We start from the raw sequence: 20,218 nt of genomic DNA on the forward strand, positions 1-20,218 counted from the left end.
GTGTGTGAGGAGGTTGTGTCTGTGTGGGCAGTTGGGTAACATGGATGTGGACCAGGTGATTTTATTGCTATCACTCTGACCCTATCAGACACCACCCCTTATTCTAGGCAGCGGGTGGTGCCTTCAACAACTGGCCTTGACTTTTTCTGGGGTGGGCTGGAAGAGTCCCCATTCCAGAGAGAGGCTGTGAGAACCTTAAGCCCCTGTTTTCCCACCCTAAATTTCTGCTCCCTGAGTAGGGGGATGTATGGGAGATCATCTAGGCCATCCCCCTGTCTCAGGGCAAGGCTGTGTTGCACCAGAGCTTGGCAATTGCTCGTGCCACCTCTGCTTCCCTTGGGGCGTACTCCTGCCAGCTGGGGGTGGCAGGCCTTAAGCTGCCACGGCATCTCTTCCGGCCCAGGCCTCCACCCAGTCTAGTCTTGCTCCCGGGCCATCCTCTCTGTCTGGAACTCTGCCCAGACCTCAGGCCGGGTCTCCTGGGATGGGGCAGGGCCTTTCCTCTCAGCTGATATTTTTCCCTTGTGTTTGTGTGTGTGTGGAGGAGCCCAGGGCCTAGCCTAGGCTTGAAGGCCCTCTTCTCCCTTGAATAGAGAGGCAGTAGCCACAGGTCAGGTGGAGGGCTGGGGGCTTGCCAGCCTGCTCGAGTATGCCTGGGACTGGGGGTAAGAGGAAGAGATGTGCCAGGACCCAGGAAGGGGTGTTGCTTTCCTTCTCAGACAGGGAGTCATGGTCCCTGGCTGGGCTTGGAACTTCTGCCCTCACAACTTTATCCTCAAATGGAGGTAAGACATGACCTTATTGAATTGCTGTCAGGATTCATCCATTCCGCATGTGCACTGGGTCCCGCAATCCTCCTCTACCCAATGACCTCTCCCCACCTCCTCCTCCTCTCTTCCATCATCAACCTTTTTGTCTTTACTGGATCTTTCCCATTACAATAAACATTCTGGTTTTCTCCATCTTTAAAACAAACAAAAAACCCTCCCTTGATCTCACTTCTTCCAGCGTCTGCCCCCTTTCTTTGTCATTTCTTTATAGCAAAACTCAAAAGAGTTGTTTTTATTCATTGTCTCCAATTTCTCTCTTTCCTTTCTCTTCTGAACTTACTCTAATCAGGATGTTTGCTTCTCTGCTCACTGAAACAACTCTTGCCAAAGTCCCCTTGGACTTCCCTGTAGCTAAGTCCCGAGACCAAGTTTCAGTCTTCATCTTTCCTGATCTCTCATCAGCTGGGAATGGAGTTGATCCCTCTCTCCTGGGAACACTTCCTTCCTTTGGCTTCCAGGACATCACACTCTCCTGATAATCCCCCCTTCCTTTTGTCCTTTGTTTCCGGCCTTTCTTTCTCAGTCTCCTTTCCTGGTTCCTTCAGATCTCGCCAACTTCTATATATGGGGTGCCCCAGGGCTTCATCCTTGGACCCCTCCTCTTTTCTGTCCTCACTCACTCTCTTGGTCATCTCATGCAGTCCGAGGGTTTTAAATGTCAAGGAGAGGCCAACAGCTCCCAAATATTTACCTTCAGCCGAGCCCTTTTCTGTGAACCTCCTGACCCAACTGCCCACTGCCACTTGACCTTTCCCCACGGACATCCAGTTGGTATCTCACACTTATTATGTCCCAAACTAAGCTCCTTACTTATAGGAGTTGTAAACAAACAAACAAGAAAACAGGATGCTCAGTTAAGTTTAAATTTCAGAGATTGCATGGGACATAATTATACTAAAAGATTGTTTGTCATTTATCTGAAATTCAAATTTAACTGAGCACCATGTATTTTGTCTGGCAGCCTACACCTTATATTCCTCTGCAAACCTCCTAGTACTCTTCTAGTAAATGACAGTTTTACTCATTCATTTATTCAGGCCCCAAACCCTTTCTCATACCCTACAATCCATATCAGTGAATCATTTTGGTGCTTTTTTAAAATTATTTCCAGAATCTGACCATTTCTCACTGACTCCATTAATGTTTTCCTGCCACAGTAAAGCCATGGGTGGTTTCTTTCCTGAATTATTGCAATAGCCCCATTACTGGTCTCCCTACTTTAGCCCTTGCCCCCATTCATTCTATTGCTAATGCAGCCATCAGAGGGAAGCTCCACTGGCTCCCGTCTCCCTTGGAGTGACAGCCAAAGGCATCATGACAGCCCAGAAGGCCCTTCTTGACCGGGCCCCTCTCAGGCCTCCTTTTCCACGCCTCTCCATTCACTTGCTGCCCTGCGGCCTCTCTGGCTTCCTTGTTGTTCCTGCTGCCTTTCAGATCTTCCCCAGCCTCAGCACCTGCGCACTTGCTGTTCCTTCTGCCTGGAACACTTTCCCCCTGGATCTCTGCTTGACTTGCTCCCTTGCCTTCCCTTGCCTCCCTATCTAAAACTGTACTTCCCCTCCCAATACTCCCCACCCCACTCCCCTTCCTGCTTTGTTTATCTTGAGCACGTACAATCATCTAACACATTCTATATCTTGCTTATTTTTTTTCCTTCTTTACTGCTTCCCCATCACTAAAAGCTACAAGGATAGAAATTTTTGTCTGTTTTGCCCTCTGCTGTATATCCAGTGCCTAAAACAGTACCTGGCACATAGTAGATAAAAAAACGTATTTGTTGAATGAGTAAATGAAACCCATAAAGCACAGTAAGCTGGTCAGGCCAGCACAAAGCAGCTGTTTAATCATTCCCATCTAGCTTAGCATCCCCATCCTGCTACCCTCCAGTAGTTCTCCCACTGACCACTTCCCCTTCCCTGGAAGCCTTTACTGTCTGAGCTTCCCTTTTCTCCCCTCCCTCCTGCTACCAGGCCCAAAGCCCTGGTGCTTAAGCGTCAGTTGCTCTGTCTGGCCAGCTGGAGTCTGCCTGTCTGTCCTCATCCAGTCTCTGCTCTCCTTTTTGATGGGAGGAGGCTCTTTGCTTGGTCTGTCCCTTGAGTTGTGAGGGTGTGGGGTTTCAGGACTGGCTGGGGAAGCCAGTCCAGGTGAGATGTGTGCAATATGCCTGAAATTAGCCTTGTACCTGCAGTGCAGGTGCTTCTGGAGCCTTAATCCTGGGCCGTAGAAGTGAGGGGCACGAAGCATCAGGGAATAGAGCCTAGATTGGTTCTGCCCTGAAAGGTTGTGTTTCCTGAACTTGCTGTTCCCATAAATTGGAGAAGTCCTGACATAAGCAGCTGAGTAGATGGTTTGCTGTTAACTGATCTGAGGAGCATAAGAAGAGAGGCAGAAGAAAATGATGGGGTCAGTTTCAGATGCACAGAGTTTGAAAAATGATATACAGTCAATTTTCGTTAGTTGCAGTAGTTTCTATAAAGTTGCTGCAAACACTGGATTAGCAAATATTGACCCATTAGTCTTAAGGGAAATTCAGGGTCAGGTTCCTCTGAGCCTCTGGTCACAAAATTTCATTAACTGATCAATATATAAACTTATTTTATGTGTGTTTCTGTTTAAGGACACCTTGTTTAATATATTGTTGATCCATTAACATTGAATTCACAGCCAGCAGCATTCATGAATGAAGTTCTCTAACACATGTATTTTCTCCATAAGGCACATCACAGCTTTCTTGAGTTTAGGAACAGCACTTCAGCACTACACTTGGGGGCCATTTGAAACTGAAATCACCTGCAAAAAGCATAAAAATGCAAAAAAAAGTGGCATTAAATATACCACAGGAAGGACACTTGTTTACAGCATAAGAACGGAAACAAGAAAGCTGAGCATTGCCTTGTTCCACTCCAATCTCCAATGACTACAATAACTCACAGATACTGATTTTGGGATAGGTGGATTTGCAAACACGGAGTCTGGAAATAACAATGCTCAACTATACAGGTTTTTAAATGATATTCTGATGCAACCATTTTTTGAGAAGGCCATTGGGATGTTTGATGAGGCCTTTAAAAATCCTTCCTAATTATGATGCAAGTGCACAGCAGTTTCACTCCATCCCACACTCCATTCCTGAGCCTCACCTAATCTGAACTCCTACCCCATCCTGCAGGGGTGGGGTGTGACTCAGGACTGGTTGTTTTCACACAACCAAATAGTCCTCTGCATCCAAATTCCCTGCCCGGTTGGGTCTGAGATCCCTGAGGGACGTACGTGTGTGGATGCTCAGAGACAGCTAACTGCATGGGTCTGGTGCTCATAAAAGAGGAAAGGGCTCGAGATATGGATTTGGGAGTCAATGTCGAGCTGGCAGTCAGAGCCATGGGAGTGGGTGAGATCACCCAGGGAGAGCATGAAGAACAAGGAGGACGGGAGGCCTGAGACACAGCCCCAAAGAATTCAGTAATTAAAGGGTGGGCTGAAGCAGGTGGAGAGGGAGTGGTGAGAGGTGGGAGGGAAACCAGAGGAGTGTGGTGTCGGAGAAGCCCAGGTATATGAGTCATCAGTCTTTTTTGCAAATGACAGAGATCCAACTTGAATTAGTTTGGGCCCAAAGGGAGAAGGTATTGGTTTGTAGAAAGGTGGGAAGGGCATGGGAATTTGGGGGCCTCAGAGATATCTGGAATCAGGGCTGGAAGGTGTCTAGGACATCTCTCCTGCTCGCACCATTTCTGCTCCTCTCTGAGTGTTGGCTTCCTTTTCTTGTACAGATGGGCTTTTGCACAAGGCTTTTGCACGTGGTCACCAGCAGCTCTGATCTCTCACCTTCCCAAAGTTTCACCACTATACACTTTAGGAACTACTAAAATAATCTGGGGAAGGACTTGGATTGGCCTTCCCTGGAGCACATATCAAAGGTCAAGAAATCCAATTGGCAGTCACCTTTAGAATCCTGTGTTTAGAGTGAGAGGAGGAGTGCTGGGTGGACAGGACAAATAAGGTGTCTTGGGAAGGCTCAAGAAGGAAGGTGGTCTAACTTGTTTCATGCTTCATCACACAAGATGGACTAAATGGCATCCACTGGACTTAGTAACAAGGGAATCATAGGTGAACTTGTCAAAGACAGGGCAGTTTGGGTAGCATGATGGAGCAGAGATGGGATTAGAGTTGGTGGGTGGATGAGTGGGGGGTGAGGCAGTAGAGGCAGTCAGTGCAGACGTCGGAGGCATGGTTGTGAAGGCTAAGAGAGAGAGAGGGTGGCAGCTGCAGGAGACTTGGGGTCAAGGAAAAGCTTTTGTTTTGGTTTTTTGGATGGGGGAGATCTGAGCTTCAGAGAGAGGTGGAGGTTGAACACACAGGATAGAGTGAGGTTAATGGAGAGGGAGAGAAGGGGCTGCTGAGCACGGGTGGGAAGGTTAGAGCGTTCTCAGGAGTAGGTCCAACCTGCTCTGCCAGCAGAGAAGAAGAAGGATGGATGTGGATACGTGTTGGCATATAGGTTTGGTGGTGGTTGAAATGAGAGCTGTTTTTCTCAGATGGCATCTACTTTCTCTGGAAGTAAGATGTAAATAAGATGGAATGAGCTAGAAGGTTTGAGGAGAGTAGAGAAGACTGAGGAGCTACCACCATGAACAATTGCAGAAGGACAAAGCAGGAAAGAATGAAAGGATTGTCAGGCAGCACCGGGGAGCCCAGGCTGGGCTGGAGAACCTGACTTTGCAGTGGCCTCACTGTTTGGTTGTACGATTATCCAGCAGGGCTCAGCCGAAGGTGTAAAAATGGAAAAGAGCAGTTGGACTCATCGGGGTCTGGAGTTTTGCTAAGCAAGAGGGGCGGAAAGACTATGGTGATATATATTTAAAGTAGGACAGCAATTCATTCTGGTCATTATCTTACCAAATATTTATTTTGTTTTTTTACTGCATATCAGGCATTGTGCGGAGCCAAAGATGCATCGGCAAACCTGACACCTCCTGTTCTGCCCTCACGGAGCTTAGTCTAGCAGGAAGGCAGACATCAGAGACTCCCGGGTGAGATGAGGGTGAACAGTGGAGACACTGGAACCTAGACCTAGGCTAGATACAGAAGGAAGTGAGTATAGGAGGGGGCCGGCAGATTGGGAGCAGGTCACAGGGACAGGTCTGGAGGTATCTGTAAGGTCATGAACAAATGTGGAGGGAGTTGCTAAGTGAGAGGGCTGGGGACAGGAAGCTGTGGTCAGAGAGTGGGATGCCCTGCACCTGTCCCACTGTTTCCTCCTTCCTCTGTCGTAATAGCCAACCTGTCCTCCTGCCTAAGACTAGAGCCTCCTTCTGGGCTCTGGATTCTTTCCCTCCGGCTGTCTTGGGAACTTGGACACCCTCTCCCCACTACTGGATTCATCCCATCAGTATTGAGACATTCCCGTCTCTTTCATCTTAAACAAAATCTTTTGACCACCCTGTTCTCTTACTACTAACACCCTTTCATTTCTTATTCTTTTTGTGGCTGCCATTCTCAAGCCAGTTGTCCACACTTGCTGTTTCCATTTGCTTGGCTCTCACTGTCCCTTCACTTCACTGGGACTTTGTTTCTGTGTGCCATTCTCTACAAAAGCTACCCCTGCCAGGGATATCAAGACTGTCTTCTTGTTAATTTAATGGTCACTTCTCAGTCCCTATCTGATTTGACCTGTGACAGTGTTTGGCCTCCATAACTACTTTCTCTTTCTAGACACTTTTCTCTTGGCTTCTGTGACATCATGTTCCTTTGGCTGATCTGACATCCAGTTACTTCATAGTCCCCTTCATGGGCTTTAAACCTCCATTCTGGGGTTTCTTCTCAAACCCCCCCCCCCCCCAATCTGTGTGCTGGATTATCCACTATCATAGAGACCTGGATATAAGATGACTCCAACTTAAAAATAGCCTTCCAACCTTGTGGATCACACCCCCTTTATCTAGTGTATGGATGAGTAGAAAAATGGGGATAAAAACTAAAGGATAAATGGGGTAGGATGGGGGGATGATTTGGGTGTTCTTTTTTCACTTTTATTTTTTATTCTTGCTCTGGTTCTTTCTTGTTTTTTTTTTTTTTTTTTTTTTTTAAATCTTCATTTTATTGAGATATATTCACATACCATGCAGTCATACAAAACAAATCGTACATTCGATTGTTCACAGTACCATTACGTAGTTGTACATTCATCACCTAAATAAATCCCTGACACCTTCATTAGCACACACACAAAAATAACAAGAATAATAATTAAAGTAAAAAAGAGCAATTGAAGTAAAAAAGAACACTGGGTACCTTTGTCTGTTTGTTTGTTTCTTTCCTTCCCCTATTTTTCTACTCATCCATCCATAAACTAGACAAAGGGGAGTGTGGTCCTTATGGCTTTCTCTGGTTCTTTCTGATGTAAGGAGAATGTTCAGAGGTAGATTGTGGTGATGAACACATAACTATGTTATCATACTGTGGACAGTGGATTGTATACCATGGATGATTGTATGGTGTGTGAATGTATTTCAATAAAACTGAATTTAATAATAATAAAAAAAAATAGCCTTCCGTATTCCCAATGATGAGACCCTCCAAAAAATTTGGAGTTGAATACATAAACTTGAATTGATAAACTTTTAGCATGGCTGAAATAATAATTTACTTTATTAACTTAGTTTGCTATGCATTTTAAAGTTGCCAATTATATAAAACAATATGTTAATTTAGGAGGTATTTATTTTCTTCCTTCATATTTTATGAAGCAGTTTTATTTAAACTTTCATATTTTTCTTTAATATCTGGGTCAGTATGATTAGTGCTTTGTTTTTATCATTGACATTTTCAGAACACAAACACTTTATTTCTGCCCAGGTTATTTGCGATACAGTGCTTTTTGAATCTGTGTTTGATGCTGTCCCAGGAAATTTTATTCTTTGCCACAAAAGCCTAGTTGCATAATATTAGATTGGATAAATTAAAAAAAAAAATCAACCAATGTGTATTTGTCATCTCCATAACATAATCTCTTATTTTTTTAAAGTGATTTTTTTAAAAAAGGGCTTGCTTATAAAGACAATACTTGTGATTGTAACATGATACCCCCAGGAATAATGATTAAATCCATGTGAAATATCTTTGCCTCCATTTTTTTTTCTGATTTTGCCAAGTGACCTCTGTGAATATCCATAACTTCATTGATTGAGGTTATTTCAGGCTAATGAGTTTTCCCCAGAGAACGTTTTATTGTTCAAAATACAGTAATTGAGAACATGCCTCAGAACACAGGAGACTCTGTAAGGACTTGAATGTAAGACAAACCCTTTCCACCTGAGGGGTAACTTTGGAACAATATCTTATATTCAGGCATTTGTACCGACAATTAAATTGCTGTCTTCTCACCTGTGCTTTCCCCCATACATCCACCACCTTACTGGACCTCTCCAACTGGGTGTCAATCACTCAATCAGGCCATGTGTTTTTGTTGAGTGCCGACTATGTCAAGCACTGTTCTAGGGAATAAAGGGGTGTACACGACAGAGTTTGTGCCCTTAAAGGACTTATCCAAGTGAGATGATACAGAGAATTAACATGTAAACAAATAAATAGGAAAATTTCAGGTACTAGTACAGGCTATGAAGGAGATAATATGGCATCATGTTATAGAGAGTGACTGTGTACTTCATCTAGGGAGGGCTGGTCACGAAGCGCATCCTGGAGGAGGGGATGTTTGAATTAAGATGTAAACACCAAGAAGGAGACAGTCAGGTGAAGGTCTGGGGAGTGTTGCTGGCAGAAGCCAGGGCAAATACTCTGGCATGGGAGAAAGAAGGCCAGTGTGGATGGAGCACAGAGAGAAGTGGATAGTAGAAGGAGATGAGTTTGGAGAGGTATGCAGAGGCCTAATCTTGTAGGACTTCGCAGATCCTGATAAAGAGTTTGGTTTTATTTTATTTTTCTGGCTGCTATGGGAAGCTGCTGGAGCATTTGAAGCAATGGAGTGACTTGATTGAACTGGTTCGCATATCAGAAAGCTCTCTTAGGCTGTGGCTGCAGTTGTTCAGGTGTGAAGGAGGTGGGATTGGAGCACATGGAGATGGTGGGAAGTGATTGGATTTTGAATGCATTTTGGAATTATAGCCAACATGACTTGCTGATTTTGTGGATCTGGGTATGAACGAGAGACTCCTCGTTTTTAGAATTGAACAGCTGGGTGGTGGAGGTGTCATTCTCCAAGCTGGGGAAGACTAGGAGAAAAGTGATTTAGGGGAATTAGGAGATCAATAGGAAGTTGGATCCATGACCTGATACTCATGGGGGTGGCTAGGTCTGAACATACAAATGTGGGAATCAGTTTATAGATAGCTTTTAAAGCCAGTGACAAGGTAACTGAGGGAAAATGTATATAAAAGAGAAAAGAGGGTAGAGAAAACTGGACTCTGGGGCATCCTGCATTTAGGGATCAAGAAGAGGAAGAAGAGGCATCAAAGAACATCAAGAAGGACCCATTAGTGAGGCGAGGGGGAAGCCAGTAAAGGGTGCCACATGCAAGACCATAAAAGGCAGTGTTTGAGGAGGGAGTTGTCAAAGCCAAATGTTGTTGAGGGTCAAGGGTCAAGTAAGATGAGGATGAAGAACTGACCTCTGGATTTGGCAACTTGGAGCCATTGATGACCTTGACAAGAGCAGTTTCTGTTTAGTGTGTCGGGGCAGGGGGTGGGGAGCCTGCTGGAATGTACTGAAGTGATGAGGAAGTAGAGACAGCAAGTATAGTCAACTTCAGAGAAGGTTTTTTTTTTTTTTCCTCATAGGAATAAAGAAATTGGGTAGTAGCTGAAAAGGGATGAGTTGTTAAGAAAGGATTAAAAAAGAGATAGATCTGGAAATATCATAGCCTGTTTGCAGAAAGGAAAAATTGTGAGGCAGGAGAGAGAGGTAACAGTTGTGGCACATAGTCCTGAGTAGGTGAGAGGCCACAGTCTTGTGCCCAAATGGAGGGCACCCTAACCGGGAGCTGGGACACTTCATCCACGTCACGGGAGAGAAGGCACAGTGGGTGAGCCCTGATGCCGGCAGACTGGCAGACTTGGTGGAGGAGGAGGTGAGCTAGTTCTTGCCTGTTGCTTCTATTTCTCAGTGACATAAGGTGCCAGGCTGTCAGCCAAAATTGAAGATCATGAGGATGGTGCTGGAGGTTTGTGGAATGAGGAGAAAGTATGATACAGTCATATTGAGAGTAGAAATTAAAGGTTTAAGAAAATGTAGAATGTCTTAGAGGTGCTGAGTGCCCACTTGACCTTTGGAGTCAGAAATTTAAATGCATTAGGTGCTCAGGAACAGATGTCTTGCCAGGTGAGTGCTATAGAGGCATCGAAAGGCAAGGGAGTGGAGGATATCAGTGAGTCAGTGATTACATGGGGACCCACACATCTGAGCTGGGAAAGGAGGGAAGGGAGAATAGGAAGGGGGTGAGAGACAGTGAAATGGTAGTGGGCTCAATAGATGGGTGGGAGAATTGCTGGAGTGGGAACTAGAGTAAGAGCAGCTAAAGAGGACATGATGCAGCTCTTGGTATAGACAAGGTCTAGGGTGTGAACTCCAATGTGAGTGGGGTAAAAGTGTAGAAAACAAGATTGTTGGAAACAAGGTCAAGGGACTGAGACTCCAGGGTGTTCACCAAGGTTGATAATAAATGTGTAGTAATCAAGAGAAAGACACTGATCCAAGGACCAAGATCATTTATGAATGAGGGGGGATAACTAGGGTATCTTATTTGTATCTCAAACTCAACATGTCTGAAATTGCAGTCCTTGGCTCTCCCTTAAACCTGCTTCTCCATTTACTGTCAGTAAATTGCACCACCATTTGCCCAACTTTTCAGGTCAGAAATCTGGGTGTCATTTTGATTTCTCTCTCATCCTGATCCCCATACCAAATCTTTTTTATTCTATCTCATAAACATTTATTAAATCCAGCTACTTCTTTCCATCGCACATCTTCTCACAGGCTGTCATCGATTCTCACTGGGACTATTGCATCAGATTCCAAACAGGTAAGCCCCACCTTTGCCCCTCCACATTGTAAGCAGAGACATCTGTTAAAACTGCATGTTAGATCATGTCACTTCTCTGCTTTTCATTTTCCTTAGGTTAAAGCCCAAAAACATTAACAGGGTTTTATAAGAAAAGCTGTGCATGATCCAGCCCATGTCTTCTTTAGCCTCATCTTCTACCATTAGCCCCCTCACTGTGCTCAGGCATCCTTGGTTACTTTCAGTTCCTCAAGCATATCATCAGGCTTGCTCTTGCATATCGCTGTTCCTTCTGTCTGGAACCCCCCCACCCCCACCCCCGACACACACATACACAGTGCCCTTGCTTGGCAAAATCCTCCTCTTTCTCTAGGTCTCAGCTTCTGTAGCTTCAGGGACCCTTTCCTTGATACCTGAATGTAAGATCCACTTCCTTCCATGTCCCCACCCAACACCTTGTGCTTCTCTAGCATGTTGTGTGTGTGTAATAGCTGTCTTCTTCACTAGAATGTGAACTCCATGAAGCCAGGGACTCTGTCTGATTCTACCCGGATAGATCACCAGCACTGAACATGGGGCCTGTCACATAGAAGTAAACAGTTTTGTTGACTTGAAATGAATGGAAGATTCTAGAGGTGGAGCAGTTTTGGTTGATGACAAGATCTGGGGTGTGGTCCTGTGAGTGAGTAGCCAAATGGAGGAGAGAAGTCATGGAATAAAAAGGACAGGGGGATGCACAGGTGGTCCACTGGCCTTGGGCCATAGGAGAACACCAGAAGGAGAAGACCCTGAGTCATGTGTTCAAGTTTTAATGAATGAGGAGAGGTAGATGCTAGTGATGAGGGGCCAGAAAAGAAAGATGGCAGGGCCTATGCAAAGCAGGAATTTCTCAAGAAGGTGGAGGTGGGAAGGTCTGAGAGTGGTGGTAAGAGCAGTGTAGGAGAGTTGAGTGTGTGGGCAGGGACTGAGGGTAAGGCAGTCCCAAGGCTGTAGATGACTAAAGGATTTCCTGGAGGAAAGGATTTCCTGGACTAAAGAATTTCCAGGATGGTCAGATGGTGTCTGTCCTCCACCTGGCTCAGGACTTCAGACCTCCTCCACCCATGGAGAGGTCCTCCAGGGGAGTGGTTGGGTCTCAGCACACGCTCACCATACATTGGACCCAGCTGCAGCCCCCAGAGTGGGGATGTGGAATCTCAGGGAGAGTCAGCTGTGGCTGGTTCCCTGGACTGGACGTGGGAGCTACCCTAGTCTGAGCAGTGTGGGGCCATCTGGTTCTGAGCTGGTTGTGAGTGTCACCCTGTTCTCTTGAATTGGGTGGTCACTGCTCAGTCTGAATTGGGAGTGGGAGCTGCCCTTATTTCCTGGGGTCAAGGGTTCAGTAGATGCTATCAGCGCCCTGCCCATGCCCCTTTACTGGGCCAATGCTGTGAGTATTGGTTGCTTGACTGGCTGGGAGCTGCCTACCCCTTTCAGACCACCTCTGGGGGACTGAAGCCAGGGATCGACTGATATGGGAGTTTAAAAGCCTGGTGTCCGGGCCTCCGGAGGGGACAACACTGTGGTGGGACTTATGATCCAAAGCCCCCTCACCCCATAGTCCTGGGTCCACCTCCCTGCTCAGCTTGGCCCCCTCCCTATCCTGCTTCTCTTGCTCTTTCCTTCACATGCACCCAAATCCCTGCCTCTAGGGAAGCAAGGGTGACTCTCTGATCTTGTCCTGTAGTCAGCAGATTGAGGCTAACCATGGACCCCAGGGGACACAGCCCTGGGCAGACTCAGCAGATCTGGGTGGAGTCTCTCTGTGGGCCCCTGGAAGGTCCCCTTGGCTCTCTAGGTCCCAGTTTCTACACCTATAAATGAGACCCTGGGGCTACATTTAGTTAAAAAAACAAACACTAACAAACAAACAAGAACTTGGCTGAACTCCCAGGGCTAAGTGTGTTGGAGGATTCAGATAAACAAAACAGTCCTTTCCCCCTAATAGCTCCCAGCCCAGTTTGTCATTTAAAAAACATTCATTAAAGGAACCTGGCTGACTCAGTGGTCCCTGCCGTTGAAGGGCTCACGGAGTTGAAAACGTAGGGAAGAATGGCGGGTCCAGGTGCTAGGCTTGCACCCAGGGGAAGGTGGTTGTGGCTGTCCCTGAGGGTTGAGGACGGCTCGCAGAGGAGGGAGGAAGTTCCAGAGAAAGGGAACAGTGTGTCGAAAGGCACAGGGCACGGCACAGCCTGATGTATTTGGGGAACCACAAGCCCTCTGGAATCATTGGTGGGTACAAAGGAGGGGAGGGAGCAGGGGATGAAGTTGGGGAGGTCAACAGGGGCCAGGTGAGGGGCAATGGCAGAGGTAGTGGTGATGGAAGACTTTTTAAAGCAGGAGGAGTGACATGGTCAGGTTAGCATATAGAAAAATCTGTGTCCCCTGGAGTGGAGGGCAGATTGGAGAGGCCCAGGGAGAGGGGTTAAGACTGTGGGGTGGGAGAGGAAGGGCAGAATTCAAGAGGCATTTAGCGCCTAGAATCAGTGGGGTTTGGTGAGGCATTGAGGACTGGGGACAAGGGTGATAAACAAGCTCTTAGCTTGGGCAGCTGGGTGGAGGGAAGTTCCAGGTGGGGGTAGGATCTGTAAGGAATATATGGAGGATGGGTTTGAGGGCTGGTAATGAGGTCAATTTGGGAGTTGCTGGGTGTGGGTTAGGGCTCTGGGACTCAGATGTAGGTCGAGGCTGGAGATTTCTGGGAGTTGTCAGGGTCTGAGTGGCGGGAGGCTGCAGGAAGGATGAGGTTGTTTGGGGAGTGTATATCTGGTAAAAAGAACAGGAAATCCCACTGACTTGATGATCCATGAGGAGCTCTTTCACTCTGTCTCTTTCAATGAGTCTTTGGACTGTAGGGATGTGCCTTCCAAACACCCTGGAAGACCCCACCCCTGGACTGGCTCTCAGAACCATCCCACCCCTGCCAGGCTTTGCCCTCCCACACTAGAGGGTGCTCTCCTACCCTGGAACAGCACTGAGCAGGGTTAGGGAGGCCAGACTGGGAAAAGCAGAGGCTTTCTGACTGATAGGACACATCCAAGAACTGGTTCCTGCTGGACACAGGGTATCCTGGGGACCCTCTCCTTCTGCCTTGGCCAGCTGGTGGCAGAGCCCAGAAGCCCCAGGGCAGACTCTGCCTGTGGCATTCCCTCCCATGACTTGGGGGCATAATCTGTGTGTGGGAGGGATGGGAGAGCCTGGATCCGAGGTTCTGGTCTCTGGCACCCATGGGTGGTCTCAAACTCCTCTTTGAGGGCTGCAGACCCCAGACCCATAGTGAAACCCCCTGCTTTCCTACTGGCTGCTCCCTACCTGGTCTGTGAAGTTCTGGGAAAATCATATTTATTAAGGGTTTTGGCATACCTTATTGCCACTTATAAAATCCCTACCAGCCAACTGCATCCCAACCCCCCCACCCCCACCCCAATCTCCCTCCCATTGAGTCTCAGGACCTGGGGACCAAACTGCCCCCAGGCACTGGCCCCTGGCTGAGCTTCCTGAGCCCTCACAACCACCCTCCTCCACTGCCCTGCTGTAAAAGAGATGCCACTGCCCTTGCCGATTTTCCTGGGTGGCCTCAGGGAGCAGGCTGGGCATACCTGGTGGTCTTCCCTGCTGGTCCTCAGGTTATAAATATACACTTGTACCCTGTGTGGCTGACCTGTCCTTCTTTAGGACAGAGTTCCCATCTTGGGAGGGGGCATATAGTGGGCATGTATCAGGGAGATGACCATGGCACTGAGACTGCTGGAGCCTGGGACCAAAGATCTCCATGCACCTCTTGCCCACCAGGTAAGTGAGCTCGCAGAGGTTAAGCAGGATGCAGATGGCAGCTGTAGTCACCATGAAGTAGGTGAAGATCTTCTTCTCTGTGGGTCGGGAGATGTAACACTCCACGGTATGGGGACAGGGCTTCGCGGAGCAGGCCACCATGCGGGGCATGTCGTAATCCTGGTAGATGCGATGGAAGATGTAGAGGAAGCCAGAGTCGACGGCAGCCTTGAAGACGAGACTCAGCAGGTACGTCCACCAGAGCCCGCCCCGCTTCTTGCCCAGGTTGTCATACAGGGAGGGGGCGTCAGGCCCGTGTTTCAGACGGTGCTTCCGCTCGCGGTCCTCGCGGTAGGCCACGTGCATGGCCACCAGCAGCGAGGGGCATGTGACCAGGATGAGCTGCGGGGCCCAGAGGCGCAGGTGGGACACGGGGAAGAACTCGTCGTAGCAGACGCTGGGGCAGCCTGGCTGCTGGGTGTTGCACTCGAAGTCCTGGGATTCATTCCACACCTCCTTGGCCACCACCAAATACACCAGCAAACGGAAGATAAGCACCACCGACAGCCAGATGCGGCCCAGTGCCGTGGAGTACTTGTTCACGCCGCTCAGGAGGCTCTGCAGGTTTGCCCAGTTCATGCTGCCTGTGTCCCTAGACGGTCTCCACCTCTGAGTCACCCACCCAGGCGTTGGCGGTCACGAGGCTGGGAGAACTTGGAAATGGGCACCTCCTGTTGATAGTGTGACTGGCAGAAACTTTTTACAACTGCCGTGTCCTCACTCGCGAGGACTTGGCCTGGTAGGGATCACCATTCTCCCCATTTCACAGGGGAGCAAGCTATGTGAGGCCCAGAATGGGGCAGGAAGGCACCGACCCCAGTCCCACAGCTGGAAGTAGCAGAGCTGGTCTTGAGCTTCAGTCTTCCAGTCCCCAAGTCAGGACATAGTTTATTCTATAAGGCAATAGATAAATTGTGAATGATAATCACCCTGTATGGACATGCCAACCAACCTCTTTTGCCCCAAGTTTTAGCCCTACTGGTCACATAAGCTCTAACGAGAGTAAGAAGGTGCTGCTTGGATGGTCAACTCTCCCATCAGCTGCCAGAGCTGGCTGGCCCAGGGCAGGTGGGGAGGGAAATGGAGACTTTTCAGCTCTCATAGTCATTCAACTTTTACCGAGCTGAGCCCTGTGCAGGGACTTTCGTATCAGCCTCTTTGGTAGGTCCTGGAGCAATCTCCATCTTCCCTCAACTCTCTTGCTGCAGAGACATTCCCAACCCTGATGTTCCCTCCCAAACTAAACAGCAGGTTCTTGGGAACCATGGCAGTTTGACAGCATTCCTGCCACCCCTCCTGCATTGCTGCTGGGGCCTGAGGGCTGTCTTGACCACCCTGGGTTTCTTTGGAATTCCAACCATTCCCGCTTTAGGGAGAGTCTTGGGAAGAGAAAGACACCGGGATTACTCTCAGGGATACCCCCTCTTCCTCGGACTACTCAGTGGCTGTTTGCTAGCTGAGTTTTCCATTATTTCTATTCAGTACCCTGTCCTGTGTCCCATCCCCCAACCCCTGCCCCACTCCTGTGCCCACCTCAGCCCTCAGACTGTGCAGGGGCTATTCAGATACCACCCCCCCCAGGAAGCCGGCTCTACCCGCAGACACTGAGCACCCTCCTCTGTCTCTCTTGGCGGAAGGCATCGCCAGGACCTGAGTGGACTGTCCCCCTGACTTTCCTGACTGGCAGCTGCTGAAGGGCAGACCCTGTGTCTCATTCATCTCTGTTTGCCCAGGACCCAGCGTCAGGCCTGGCCCAGCAGACACACCATCAGTGTCTGTTAAACTGAATTGAAATCATATTTCTCCTGATTCCTCTTCTTCCTTGTCTTGTCTCTGGTCCTCTGCCTTCCCTTTGGTCTGACAAGATAGTCCCTCTCCTTCTTGGACACAAGAAGAGCTTCCCAGGGGCCCCACTGCCCCTTCTGCCCCCCTCCCTGAAGCCCGGCCATAGTGGGAGGTCCCTTGGGTGTCCTCACCCCAGCCACCCTTCCTATTTGCTCCTTACCCTTCTTGGGGCCGGCAGCGGCTCTCTTGTCCTTGGACTTGTCCGTCTGCTCTTCGAGGGCCTTCTGGAGGCAGCTTTTGTTCCTCAGTCCCCCGCTGGGTGGGGCTTTCTGGCCAATGAGCCAGAGTGAGTGGTGGGCAGGCGGGCTCCCCCACGGCGTATGTTCAGAGCGAATACCTGTGGCTCTTCTCCCCGGGCCCTGGCTAGGCCTGGCTCCCTGGGCTGGCAGGTGTATGGAGACACTGCATTTGAGGGGGACAGGAGCCTGGAATCACCACGCTCAGGCCCAGGTTGACCCCCCTTCCCCTTCCCGTGGGCTTATTCCTCTCCAACAACTCCCCCTCCAAGGCCTCCCTCCTTACCTTTTTTTCTGGAAACCTGGTTCTGAGGTCCTTCTCAGCTGACATTTATGGAAAGGAGCAACTTTGATTTGATTCAGCTCAGGAAGGCATCCCACTGGGTGGGGGTGCTTCTGGGAACTGCTGCTTTCTGCTGAGATTTGCTACTCTTGGGTTTAGGAAATGGGAGAGGCGGAGACTCCCATGACTTTCTGGAGCAGGGTACCTGTTGCCCTGGTGGAGACAAGGAGCACAAGTTGGCAGCGTGGAGCAGCCGCTTGGCCTCACTGTTAACGGGTCCTTTCTGGGCTTGGCCTCTGAGGCTCTGGGGGTGGCCTCTAGGGAAGCCCGAGAGAGTGTCCCAGTAGGGGCTGCAGCTGGCCCTTGAGCCAGCATCCCAGTGGGACAGTGAGGGTTAACGTGCAGCCCGGGAGGGGCCGTCTGCCTCATTACCCTCAAGCATTTTTCTGAGCACTTCCAAAAACCAGTGATTAACATTTGTGTGACCTTTGACAGCCGGCTAACCCTTCCACAGCCTTAAGCTCATCAGATCTGCATCAGAACCTCACAGGGTAGGTGTTATGGGCTGCATTTTTGAGAGGAGTTGGGGTCAGTTTCCCAGAGCCTGTGGAACTTGGATTCCAAGGCAGGTAGTCTGTCTCTAGGGTCTGTGAGCTTTCATTTGCAGCACACAGCTTGCTGCTGACTAAGCTGCATGCTAAAGCTGCAACTAAGAATAGAGGCCAGGCTTAAGCATAAGCTCAGAACATGTTCTCATGGAGGTCAGGGGACCCTTATCCTGGGGGAGAACCTGGCCCCTCATCTGGCTGGATCAAGTGCAGCCCTTTCCAGGGGCAGGGGGATTGACACAATGATCTGATAAGGATCACAAAGGCCAAAGACCAAAGGTGACATTGAATCAGTGAATGAGTTGATTTTTATTAAGCCCTGACCATGGGCTATGTATATGGAGCAACTTGTACATCAGTTCTCTTATTAAACCTCCCTCACATCAACCCCATGAAGTAGGCATCAGTATGTCCATTTTACAGAAAAGGAGACTGAGGTAAAGAGCAGAGGAGTAGCCGGGGCAAGTAGCTGGAGGCAAGGAATAGGGATTTGATTCCAGGCTGCTGGAATCCTCCCTCTTGCCTGTCCCCAACTCGCTGCTCAGCTCCCCCACCCCCAGATTGCACCAGTGAAAGTCCCAGCTCTGCTGGAGGAGATGCTGCTGACCTCCCCATCCCTGGGCTCACCAGGCAGTCCGGTCCTGGCATCCCCTCTCACAGAACTGTTTTCTTCATATGGTCTTGAGGGTGGTCAGGTAAGAGAGGAGGGTGAGTGTCTGAATCCAGAAAGATGAGGTCACTTGGAAGGAGGTCATCTGGTTTGCAGGAAGAGGTGGCAAAGTCCGGGTGATGCTCCACGGATGTGGCCTGGGCTCTCCTCGCTGTCAGGCACTCGTGGCACCTCTTGCTCACCAGGTAGACCAGCTCCACGAGGTTGAGCAAGATGCAGACGGCAGCGGTGATGACCATGAAGAGCGTGAAGATGTTCTTCTCCGAGGGCTTGGAGATGAAGCAGTCCACAGCGTTGGGACATGGAGCCTCCTGGCACTTGACCACACGAGGGAGGGTATAGTTGGGGTAGAATGAATGGAACACATAGAGGAAGGCAGCGTCCACACCTGCCTTGAACACCAGGCTGCAGACGTACGTCCACCAGAGCCCACCCCGCTTCTGGCCCGGGTTCAGGTAGAGGTGCCTGGTGCCGTTCCCAGCTGCCTCTTGCTGCTTTTTCTCCTGGGCCTCGCGGTAGGCCACATGCATGACCACCAGCAGCGAGGGGCACGTGACCAGGATGAGCTGCAGGGCCCAGAGGCGCAGGTGGGACACGGGGAAGAACTCGTCGAAACAGACGTTGGTGCAGCCTGGCTGGCGGGTGTTGCAGTCGAAATCCTTGTGGTCATCACTCCACACGTGCTTGGCCGTCACCAGGTACACCAGCAGACGAAAGATGAAGACCAGAGACAGCCAGATGCGCCCAAAGGCCGTGGAGTACTTGTTGACCCCGCTCAGGAGGTCCTCAAAGGCCCCCCAGTTCATGGTGAATCATAAGCGTCGGCTGCTGCTACAGGAAAATGATAATAATAATCACCCACATTTATAGAAGGCTCACTCTGTCATCGTGTTTAATCCTCACAGCTGCCATAGGAGCTAGGTTCTAGTACCGTCCCCATTTTGCAGATTTAGATGAGGATGATACAAGGATACACAACTAGTAAATGGAGAGTTGGGATTTGAGTACAGGTAATTAAAGTCCAGAATCCAGCTCTTAGCCATAAAAGTGGGACAAGGCAGGGCCCAGGAGCCACTCAGTTGTCCAGGGCCCTTGTCTGTGGCCTTGCAGTCCTGCAGAATGTCAACTTAGGGAGATGGGGCACTCTTCCCCCCTTGGGGAGCAAGCCTTGGGATGACTTCTCCCCTCTCTGAGCACAGCTCTCCCCTTAGACAGCCCCCTTCCCAGGGGAACCTGCTCTTCACCCTTTACTTGACTTGGAAGGTGGGGCCAGGGAAGAGGCTGGAACCTTGTTCCCAAGCCCCATTGGGTCTAACAGCCCTTAAATATCCTGGCAGTGCCTTGCTCAGGTGCAACTTGCTAGAAGCAAGGCCAATGGCAATCCAACTGAAGGATAAAGTAGGAGCAGCAATTCTCTTTATGAAATAAGCTTCCTAGCAGTAGCCTGATATTCCAGTGTTTCCTGAACTAGTGTTCCATGGAACCCTGTTTGATGGTGAGAGAAAGGGATTCTGTGTTCAAGAAAGTGGGGCAAACACTGGGTCCAGCAATGCTAAATCAGTACCTTTTCTTGACCGTACTAATAAATTTGCATTGTGAATCTCCAAAAGAGAGACAGAATATATGGCATTGCCAAAATCTCTTGACCACAGAAACTTCAGTCCTCCTGACACATTTTTGTCACCTGGTGGAACATCCTTGTCAAGATGCCAAAATGAGAAATGCTGCTCCAGTCAGTTCTCCTGGTGAGTGAGGCCTGATGGACACACGAGAATCCAATTTACTTCTCCCTAAGGAATGTGACGGCTGTGTGGGAGGGAAACATGGGATTGCCCACTTCCTCAGCTGGAAGTTCCCTACCTGGTTC

The 20,218-nt window shown here is 49.2% G+C and overlaps 2 protein-coding genes across 2 annotated transcripts; both read right to left on the minus strand.

Moving 5' to 3' along the window:
* Window positions 1–8,572: 8,572 nt before the first annotated feature.
* Window positions 8,573–15,288, minus strand: GJB4 (gap junction protein beta 4). Its single transcript, XM_037809995.1, has 2 exons — window positions 14,540–15,288; window positions 8,573–8,621 (listed from the first exon to the last, which is right to left on the minus strand). Exons 1-2 carry the CDS (start codon window positions 15,286–15,288, stop codon window positions 8,573–8,575), a joined length of 798 nt encoding a protein of 265 aa, XP_037665923.1.
* Window positions 15,289–18,335: 3,047 nt separating this feature from the next.
* On the minus strand, window positions 18,336–19,157 carry GJB5 (gap junction protein beta 5). The gene has a single exon (XM_037817789.1). The coding sequence runs from the start codon at window positions 19,155–19,157 to the stop codon at window positions 18,336–18,338; it is 822 nt and encodes a 273-aa protein (XP_037673717.1).
* Window positions 19,158–20,218: the final 1,061 nt, after the last annotated feature.

The sequence above is a fragment of the Choloepus didactylus genome, chromosome 2, assembly GCF_015220235.1.
Source record: "Choloepus didactylus isolate mChoDid1 chromosome 2, mChoDid1.pri, whole genome shotgun sequence".
In the NCBI taxonomy this organism is placed as follows: domain Eukaryota; kingdom Metazoa; phylum Chordata; class Mammalia; order Pilosa; family Megalonychidae; genus Choloepus; species Choloepus didactylus.

What these genes read in the sequence shown, in the direction of transcription:
- GJB4 (XM_037809995.1), bottom strand. Translation starts at nt 15,288, where the DNA reads ATGAACTGGGCAAACCTGCAGAGCCTCCTGAGCGGCGTGAACAAGTAC. An exon ending in TCTGTCCTAAAGAAGGACAG is followed by an intron (nt 8,622 to 14,539) that starts GTCAGCCACACA and finishes CTCCCATGCCAG; the next exon opens with AGTATTTGCCCTGGCTTCTG.
- GJB5 (XM_037817789.1), bottom strand. Translation starts at nt 19,157, where the DNA reads ATGAACTGGGGGGCCTTTGAGGACCTCCTGAGCGGGGTCAACAAGTAC.